Here is a 10,051-nt window from a genome sequence, read left to right as displayed (position 1 = left end):
GCATTGAGATTCAATCATAGTTATAATTAAATAGTTGAATCCGAGATGGCGCGCTGAAGTGCAGTATTAGCAATTCTTTATATAATTAATTTCTTTAAAATAAAATTGCAAATCTTATTGATAGAATTGACACATACTATGTCTAGGACATGAGAGTAAAAACAAATTACATTTTTATTAAACACAACCGGGACGAAGTCGCGGGCTAAAGCTAGTAAAAAAAACAATAATTTTAATATTTCTATAATATGTATATTTATGATGTATAAATAGTCATGGGTTACAAGCAAAGGTAAGTGCACTTTCAAATACAACCATAATAATTAAAGTCAACGTTTAGCATCTATAAAAGTTTTAATATGTCGCCGTTCTCTACGAGTATTCATTTGTGCGTGCTGATTGTATTCAAATCAGTGAAGAAGTGAAGAGTTTTTAGTGGGAAATTAATACTCGTCTCCTTCATCTCCTTCACCTTCCAGAGAATCAGCAGCGACTTCTTCATAATCCTTCTCTAATGCGGCTAAATCTTCGCGGGCTTCTGAGAATTCACCTTCTTCCATTCCTTCACCAACATACCAATGGACAAATGCACGTTTGGCGTACATAAGATCAAATTTATGATCCAACCTAAAAATATTTCAAAATGTTAGGTTTTTCTTGAATGTAAGGTAATGTTTATGTTACCTTGCCCAGGCATCAGCTATGGCTGTGGTATTGGACAACATACAAACAGCACGTTGGACTTTAGCAAGATCTCCACCTGGAACAACCGTTGGTGGTTGATAGTTAATACCAACTTTGAATCCTGTGGGACACCAATCGACGAATTGAATAGAGCGCTTTGTTTTAATGGCGGCAATGGCAGCGTTGACATCTTTCGGAACCACATCACCCCTATTAAAACAAAATAAAAACAACAATATAATTTTCTATAATATAAAAATGAATCGCAAAATCTGTTAGTAAGCGCATAATTCAACAACGCATAGACCAATTTGGCCAATTCTTTATTTAAAATGTTCGTTAAAGTCCAAAGATGGTTTTTACGGTGTGAAAAATTCGAATAATTGCCAGTAAAACCCTAAAGACAGCCCTTTTCTATAGGATAAAAGTCGGTACTGAGATTCAACCATAGTTATAGTTAAATAGTTGAATCCGAGATTGCGCGCTAAAGTGCATTATTAGCAATTCTTTATATAATTAATTACTTTAAAATAAAATTGCAAATCTTATTGAGAATTGATGTCTAGAATAAGAGAGTAAAAACGAATTACATTTTTATTAAACACTATGGTGACGAAGTCGAAGGTAAAAGCAAGTAATTTATATTATTTGATTATATTTACCTGTATAACATACAACATGCCATATATTTCCCAAGACGTGGATCACACTTAACCATCTGGTTAGCTGGTTCAAAACAAGCGTTGGTAATCTCCGAAACACTCAATTGTTCATGATAAGCTTTCTCGGCAGAAATCACCGGAGCATACGTAGCCAAAGGAAAATGAATACGTGGATATGGCACCAAATTGGTTTGGAATTCAGTTAGATCCACATTGAGAGCTCCGTCAAAACGCAAAGAAGCAGTAATTGATGAAACAATCTAAAAACAAATCAGTTGGGTTTACTTAAATTCTAATATTAAAAATTTATTTATATTCTACCTGTCCAATTAGACGATTCAGGTTGGTATAAGTAGGACGCTCAATGTCCAAATTACGACGGCAAATATCATAGATCGCTTCGTTGTCCACCATGAAAGAACAATCAGAATGTTCGAGCGTTGTATGCGTGGTCAACACGGAATTATACGGCTCGACAACCGAAGTAGAAACCTAAAATTATTCACCACATGAATACTATTATTCGTGTTATTAATTATTCAAACCAACTTGTGGAGCTGGATAGATGGAAAATTCCAGTTTGGACTTTTTGCCATAATCGACACTCAAACGTTCCATCAAGAGACTTGTGAAACCTGATCCGGTACCACCGCCAAACGAATGAAATACCAAAAATCCCTACAAAAAAACAAAAACTCAAATTTATAATATAAAAATAAATCGCAAAATCTGTTAGTAAGCGCATAACTCAACAACGCCTAAAGCAATTTGGCCAATTCTTTTTTTTTAATGTTCGTTTAAATCGAAGGATGGTTTTTAGAGCAAGAAATATTCATATAACTGTCGGGAAAACCCTAAAGACAGCCCTTTTCTATAGGATAAAAGTTGGCCTTGAGATTCAATCATAGTTATAGTTAAATAGTTAAATCCGAGATGACGCGCTGACGTGCATTATGAGCAATTCTTTATATAATTAATATCTTTACAATAAAATTGCGAATCTTATTGATAGAATTGCCACATACAACGAGTATGTCCAGAACAAAAGAGTAAAACCGAATTAATTTCATTAAACACTACCGAGACGAAGTCGCGGGCAAAAGCTAATAAATAAATAAAAATTATAAGAATAAAAAAAATACTTGTAGGCCAGTGCATTGATCCGCTAGCTTCCGGATGCGATCCAGGACAAGATCCACAATTTCCTTCCCAATGGTGTAATGACCTCGAGCGTAATTGTTGGCCGCATCTTCTTTGCCAGTGATCAATTGCTCCGGGTGGAATAATTGACGGTAAGTACCAGTCCTTACCTCGTCTATACGAAAAAATTCATATTAAAATTTCCGTATTTAAAAATTCATCAGTATAGTCACGACATTACGCCTGGTAATCATACTAAAACCTGCGGGTGAGTGTACTTTGTGCTACTATTCATGAGAGACACGAAACCGCCCTCGGAATTAATAGCTAGTCAAAGTTAAACAAGTAATTTTGTATGCATGCCGAGTAATTGGCGAATAAATATCATCAAAAATGCATTGTTTCGAAAGCAAAACAAGCGATTTTAGCGTAAATTATTTATTAACTTAAACTGGACGGAAAAACATAATCGATATTTTTTATTCTCGCTGAAAAAAACAAATCAATATCGTACATGTTTTTTATATTCATGTAAAAAACGTTTTTTGTTCTTGGAAATGAATCGATGCACGAGTATCTCTCACGCATATGTTTTTCATATATATTGCGTGACTATTTTTTGTCCATTGCATTTGAAGGTATATATGAAATATTTTTTTATTACCAGTCTGACTAAATTCCCCTTCTAAATATTCAGTTATTTTCATTATATTAGAGTGAATTAAATAATAAACAAGATTTTATGTTAATTTTTATATTTACCTACGACTGTAGGTTCCAAATCAACGAAAACCGCCCTTGGGACGTGTTTTCCTGTGCCGGTTTCACTGAAAAACGTATTGAAGCTGTCATCGCCGCCTCCGATGGTTTTATCGGAGGGCATTTGACCATCAGGTTGAATGCCATGTTCAAGGCAGTATAATTCCCAGCATGCATTGCCAATTTGAACACCAGCCTGACCAATATGCACAGAAATACATTCCCTCTGAAAATAAATAAAAATAAACATAAAGCAATCTATAATATAAAAATAAATCGCAAAATCTGTTGGAAAGCGTATAACTCAACAACGCCTAGACCAATTTGACCAATTCTTTTTTTAAATGTTCGTTAAAGTCCAAGGATGGTTTTTACGGCGAGAAAAATTTGAATAATTGCCGGGAATACCTTAAAGGCAGCCCTTTTCTATAAGATAAAAGTTGGTATTGAGATTCAATTATAGTTATAGTTAAATAGTTGAATCCGAGATGGCGCGTTGAAGGGCATTATTAGCAATTCATAATATAATTAATTTCTTTAAAATTAAATTGTGAATTTTATTGATAGAATTGACACATACTATGTCTAGAACAAGAGAGTAAAAACAAATTACATATTTATTAAACACTACCGGGATAAAGTCGCGGGCAAAAGTTAGTAATAAAATAAAAGACATAGATACACAGAGGAAATGGCAGAGAGGCGTATCGGATTTCCGTCATGCTCAGACAATCATCTACGCAGCAATTTGCGGATGTCTTGTTGTGTAGATTACCTACGTGTTTACAAACAGTCTTAAATTCTCGATAAAAACCCGATAATTACAACAACATGCAGATTAAAACACGCACGTATATTTATCAGACAACGTCGAATAAATATTTGTCTGTGTAGTCATGCGCAGAACGTAAAAGAACGCTTTGGAAACAATACTCCCTCAACTCAATTCGATAAACAATGAACGGATAATTATCATTTTCATTTAGTACACGCCCAATGTAGTCAAGCGTGAAATAGTTTAAATTGTCTACAACTTAAGTGCAATGTGACTTAACTTATCTGAGTTCAACTTGGATTAATGAAGCTATTTGTTGTGGGCTTGTGCACATCAATGTGATCTATGGATTAATTCTAAGATCATTATTAGACGCTGATGTATAGATTAGATAATTGGAATGATTTAGAATAATCTATAATATAAAAATGAATCGTAAAATGTGTTGGTAAGCGCATAACTCAACAACGCCTCAACCAATTTGGCCAATTCTTTTTTTTAAATGTTCGTTAAAATCCAAGGATGGTTTTTACCGCGAGAAAGATTTGAATAATTGCCGGGAAAACCCTAAAGATAGCCCTTTTCTATAGGATAAAAGTTGGCATTGAGATTCAATCATAGTTATAGTTAAATAGTTGAATTCGAGATGGCGCGCTGAAGCGCATTATTAGCAATTCTTTATATAATTTGATTAAAATAAAATTGCGAATCTTATTGATTGAATTAACACATACTATGTCTAAAACTGGAGAGTAAGAACGAATAACATTTTTATTAAACACTACCGAGACAAAATCGCAGGCAAAATCTTGTGATAATATAAAATATATTTAAGCCAGAATTTTGGTTAGTCGAACCACGAGTAATTTGGAAGTCCTAATAGATTATTGCGGTTGAAATCGTTCATGGCACGGTGATTTTATTCACGGCTTCCGCTTGTTCAAAAACATCGTACACATGAATGAGTACCAGTCTCCATATAGTCGCCTACTATCGGAATGCACGCTCAGTTGTTAATTTTGGTGGCTTTTGTCAAATATATTACTACCTTACTACTTGTATTTATATCTTCAGAAATTTTAAGGTAGTAGAGTAGTTTATTCAGCAATTTCGTAAATATAACGTTTTTAATGGTTTGACCTCAAATTCTTCTTATAGATAAAAATTAATATTATCATCACATGTCGATAAAGCATAGTTTATGACTTCAGAGAATTTGATGACTCATAGAACGATTACATTTCAATTGTTTTGTTTGGACGCCTAATTTCATAGAAGTGTTACTCACAACTTTTTTGTGTTCAGAATTTGATGAACAAAAACAGTGTGGAATTATTTTGGGTGATATTTTTGATGATGTTGATGATAAATATAATTGTTTTATGTAATATGTTGTTAAATTCAACGATTTACAGGAAATAACATTTTATATTTTTCAAAAATACAATTAATTTAATAAATTTTTCAAAAAGCTTTTAAAAAATGCAAATAAAAAAGTATCACAGGTAAAAATTTAACAAAAAAATAATTATTACAAACAAATGGCCTTTGAGGTAGATCTTAAACTAAATATTGCAAAAAACAACAAAAAATAAACAAAACATAACCTATTTTTTGCCCTTCTGAAAAAAAAATTCTAAAAATTTTACATCAATTAACGATTTTTTCTACAATAAAACATTAATAAAATAATTATTAAGTAAAATATTCTGTTTATTCAATTTGTTCTACTTTTAAATCAATATTCACCGCATATCGTAATCGATTGTCCTAGAATATTACTACTAGTTCAGTGGGTGAATCGATTTGTTTGTAATTTACATTTGAATTTTTTTTCTAAGGTTACCCTAAGTGTTATCTACATGCCCGAAGTATTCTAGGTAATCAGAAAACCATCAAACAACATAATGAAGCGATATATCTAAATTATTAAAAATTTGATTATCGCTACAACTTAAAATATCAAAAATAAAAAAATATTTTTATTTTTCTAGATAAGATATTATCATATTTGTCATATATTATATTTAAGATATGAAGTATACAGCGCAATTAATGGTGTAGTGCATGTTTTAAAATTAATTGCTAATGAAATAATAGCCTGGCAATTAATTCCTGATTGCAATGCCCTAGGAGTCTAGGAGTGGCGAGGCGCCGAGTTAAACGCCATGCGAAACACAATTAAATAATTAAGATAATGATTAAATTATTATTAACTTGATCTTTTATATCAACTCACAGCGGTTTATAAGACAATTCCAGGTTTAATTTTTGAATTATACGAGTGAATTAACTTATTAGCGCGTATTTATTGGTCCGGTATTTATTTCACTCTGGGAACCAAGCCGTAAAGACTTTTGCAGGATGGAAATGTTCTTTCTATTAAGTTAGCGGTTACGCATCCGCAAATTATCAAATTATTCACTAAGAAAGAACACACGCATAACTACTTTGTGCGGAAATATTTTCAGGATGCAATCATATTCATCTTGTAATTTTTATTGTGACTACATGAATGAAAATATTTATTTTTATTAGAATTTATATTTTATGCGTGTTTATTGAAATATTTTGTACTTACCATGATTGATAAATGAGATGAATTGATGAAATCGCGTTGTTTTAATAAATTTTAACTTAAATATCGCGTTGAAATATGGTGTGCCAGTAGTTCACAGTTTGTAGTTCGTCGCAGCTCTACTCTGATGTCGGTAATGAGGCACCTGTGAGCTCGGACTGAAGCGGAATGAGTAGCGTACCGAGTATTTCAATGCGAAGCGTGCACTAAACCATAACGCGCTCACTATCTTCCCGCCCCCAACTATTCAGAACGTCATCGTGTTGTAGAACGCGTGGAACGAGGACAACGTGCGTTGGTAATCAGTAAACATATTGTCATATATTGGTAGCGGTTCATGGATTTCAATTTGGAAGGGAGTTATTGTTTGGGAGTGCTTAGTTATTCTTTTATTTTATGTTTTCTTATTATTTAAGTATTTAACCGTAGAGGAAATGTTACATTTTTTCTAAATTTGTCTGATTTTTTTATGACTCAAGCTGTGACGCAAATTTTCCATTTAATTCTTACCACTGACCAAACAAAAAGAAATGTAATATTATTTTCTTTTATATTTATTAATGAATTCGAAATCTGTGGTATTAAATAATGTTTTTTTTTAAATTTTATTTATGTGTGGTATTGAATTACATTTTTGTTTAAGTTTGACATGTTTTGCTTCAAGGGCATCGTCTTTAAAAAATGTAACTCAATATCACGTATAAATACTTTTTCTTTTTCTAAGTAAAATATTATTTAATACTAGTCGCGGGCAACTTCGTCCCAGTAGTGTTTAATAAAAATATAATTCAATTTTACTCTCTTGTTCTAGACATAGTATATGCCAATGCTATCAATAAAATTTGCAATTTTATTGCAAAGAAATTAATAATATAAATAATTGCTAATAATGCACTTCAGCGCGCCATCTCGGATTCAACTATTTCACTATAACTATGATTGAATCTCAATGCCAACTTTTATCCTATAGAAAAGGGCTGTCTTTTGGGTTCCCGGAAATTATTCGAATTTTTCTCGCCGTAAAAACCATCCTTGGACATTAACCAACATTAAAAAAAAAAAGAATTGGCCAAATTGGTCAAGGCGTTGTTAAGTTATGCGCTTACCAACAGATTTTGAGGTTTCACTTTTATATTGTAGAAGAATTCAGTAGGTTTTAATACAAAAACGAAATTTATGATTTTATTATATTTTATGAATGACTAATATTTTAAAACTTTTTTCAATATATTATATATTTTAGTCAAATTGCTACTATATTAATATTACTTACCTTTTTTAAAATACACAATACGACTACGATTTATTAATTTATATTTTCTTGATGCTGTAATGAAAGCTGTTGAACCATTGTCAGCTACATCCTTTCTATCAAAACAAAAAAATAAATCCCCCAACAATTAAATCTCTGTTTTATCAATGGATTATAAATAAACACATTTAAATTGCTTTAATATAATCATTCTTTATCAAAGATTAAACAAGAATTCACTAATTAAAATAATTATGAATGTATAATTCACATTTTTGTATTTGTTTTACTTTGCGAATATTTTGGTTTGACGTAAATTTAAAGGATAGATTAAAGTTGTGATGTTTTTCAAGCGTAATCCTTAAAGTACTAAAACAAGTTCAACATTAAATTCCTCGGATTATAATCAGAAAAAAGTAGTATAAAAACCAGGACGAAATTTCTATCAAACATCAGCTACCTGATATCAACCGATCGCAACAAAATGGCGTTCAAACTTACCATTGCCCTCGCCTTCGTCGCTGTTATCTACGGAGTCCAAGTAAGTTTAACATTTATAAAATTTCATAATATTGTATATAAAAACATCAAATTCTATATTTTCATATTTTTTACTTAGGCTACTCCATTGGGTCTCGACTCCATAATTCCCGGTCTTCCCGGACTTGGTGATTTATCGCCAGACTCATCTGACAGCACCGATCCATCTGTAACCACCCCCGCTGGTCCTCTTGGATCTTCTAGTCCTCTTGATATCCTAACAAAATTGGTGGGTTTAATTTTAGGCCCGGTGTTCTCACTGGTGTCAGCTGTCCTCGGTGCTTTGGGCGGTTTGGGCGGTGGTGCAGGCTTGGGTAGTGCATCTGGGGCAATCGATGGTGCGATTGTTGGCCAGGTGACGAGTATGTTGGGTAGTATGGGGGGAGCACTCACTGGCGGCGCATTTGGAGCGGCTGGTGGATCTGATTTAATTGGAGGAGTAACTGGTGGGGCACTTGGTGGAGCCACTGGTCCCCTGGGTAGTGTGACTGGAGCAGTGACTGGGGGCGCTTCTGGTGCGACCAGTGGTGGTAGTCTCCTTGGTTAGTAAGAAAAATTGTTATCCTTTTATTTTGTTTGGGTGCAAACTGCCCTATTGTAATGATTCACTGTTAATAAACTATATACAAGTATCCAAATCTCATTTTATTTTGTTTTTCTACATCAACCTTTAAAGCGTCAGTTTTTTCACGGTTGCGAGACACAAAAAGTGGTATTTTAAACACGGACGACCAAAGCCGTGTCTAATATACTTTACAGCATTTATAATCTTATATTTCATAGAAGTGTGTTACAGAATTTAAAAGATTTAATATACAAAAGTTCAAATACAAAAATCTCAACGTGGAAATAAAGAGGAAGTTGAAAAAATAGCACATGACTAAACGTTGACTTAAACTTCCTTTCAACCACTCGATATTTAATATACCATTTATATTGTAGACCAAGAGCCAGTGACGGCCAGACTTTCGTCATTTTAGGAAAGATGAAATTTTGTCCATGTGTTTCTCCAGCACAGGTAAGAACGATCCCCAATTATGAAACCTGGATCGTGGTTCCTTTGGCAGTTAACAGCCAACTAAGATGTACACATGATGACCTATGTTTCGTTATTTTAGCAAACTCCATTTTTGCATATTTTGTTCGTCACATTATTATAACATGCGCTGCTCATTGCCAGTCACCTGGTATGGTTCCAACCCTAGCCAGACACCCCTAAAGTATATTTTTTTAACTTTTTTACTTTCGTTATATTAGGAAAGCTGAATTTGATACACATTATACAGAGGGCTATAAAACTGTGTTTTCCAGCACGCCCGACAGTTTGGTCGGTTCTATCATCCTGCCAGACGCATTGTTTTTACAATTGACGCAAATTACCTCTATATAGGTTAGGATTTTCAACCATAATTATTTTTGAAGTTTTTCAAAACTGTCTGTTGTACATAACTTGTACATGATCTCAGCAAAAGTAAGTCAAAGAAAATATTCTTAAATTTGGAGTTTGAGGTGTGGCGTAGGTGATCAAAGTCTCAATAGCATGCAATCAATGGCTTCGCATGGCTCATAAATTCATAAAATCATCGGAAATGATAACTTCAGCAATTACACCGTGTACTCTTTTCTACTATGATCAAACGTGATCTCATCTGGTGCCTTAC

General features: G+C 33.1%; 2 protein-coding genes across 2 annotated transcripts; one reads left to right on the top strand and one right to left on the bottom strand.

The window, feature by feature from the left end:
* Positions 1–230: 230 nt before the first annotated feature.
* On the bottom strand, positions 231–6,795 carry LOC135790201 (tubulin alpha chain-like). Its single transcript, XM_065300276.1, has 8 exons — positions 6,602–6,795; positions 3,249–3,471; positions 2,489–2,661; positions 1,896–2,024; positions 1,668–1,838; positions 1,347–1,606; positions 685–894; positions 231–627 (listed from the first exon to the last, which is right to left on the bottom strand). Exons 1-8 carry the CDS (start codon positions 6,602–6,604, stop codon positions 444–446), a joined length of 1,353 nt encoding a protein of 450 aa, XP_065156348.1. The 5' UTR covers positions 6,605–6,795; the 3' UTR covers positions 231–443.
* Positions 6,796–8,290: 1,495 nt separating this feature from the next.
* On the top strand, positions 8,291–9,022 carry LOC135791011 (uncharacterized). The gene is made up of 2 exons (XM_065301322.1): positions 8,291–8,391; positions 8,470–9,022. Exons 1-2 carry the CDS (start codon positions 8,335–8,337, stop codon positions 8,935–8,937), a joined length of 525 nt encoding a protein of 174 aa, XP_065157394.1. The 5' UTR covers positions 8,291–8,334; the 3' UTR covers positions 8,938–9,022.
* Positions 9,023–10,051: the final 1,029 nt, after the last annotated feature.

The sequence above is a fragment of the Atheta coriaria genome, unplaced genomic scaffold (assembly GCF_025399875.1).
Source record: "Atheta coriaria isolate IRGN ID8LTWV9N9 unplaced genomic scaffold, Caltech_Dcor_3.1 hic_scaffold_4_pilon, whole genome shotgun sequence".
Classification (NCBI taxonomy): Eukaryota; Metazoa; Arthropoda; class Insecta; order Coleoptera; family Staphylinidae; genus Dalotia; species Dalotia coriaria.
This window is presented reverse-complemented; position numbering and strand designations above follow the sequence as displayed.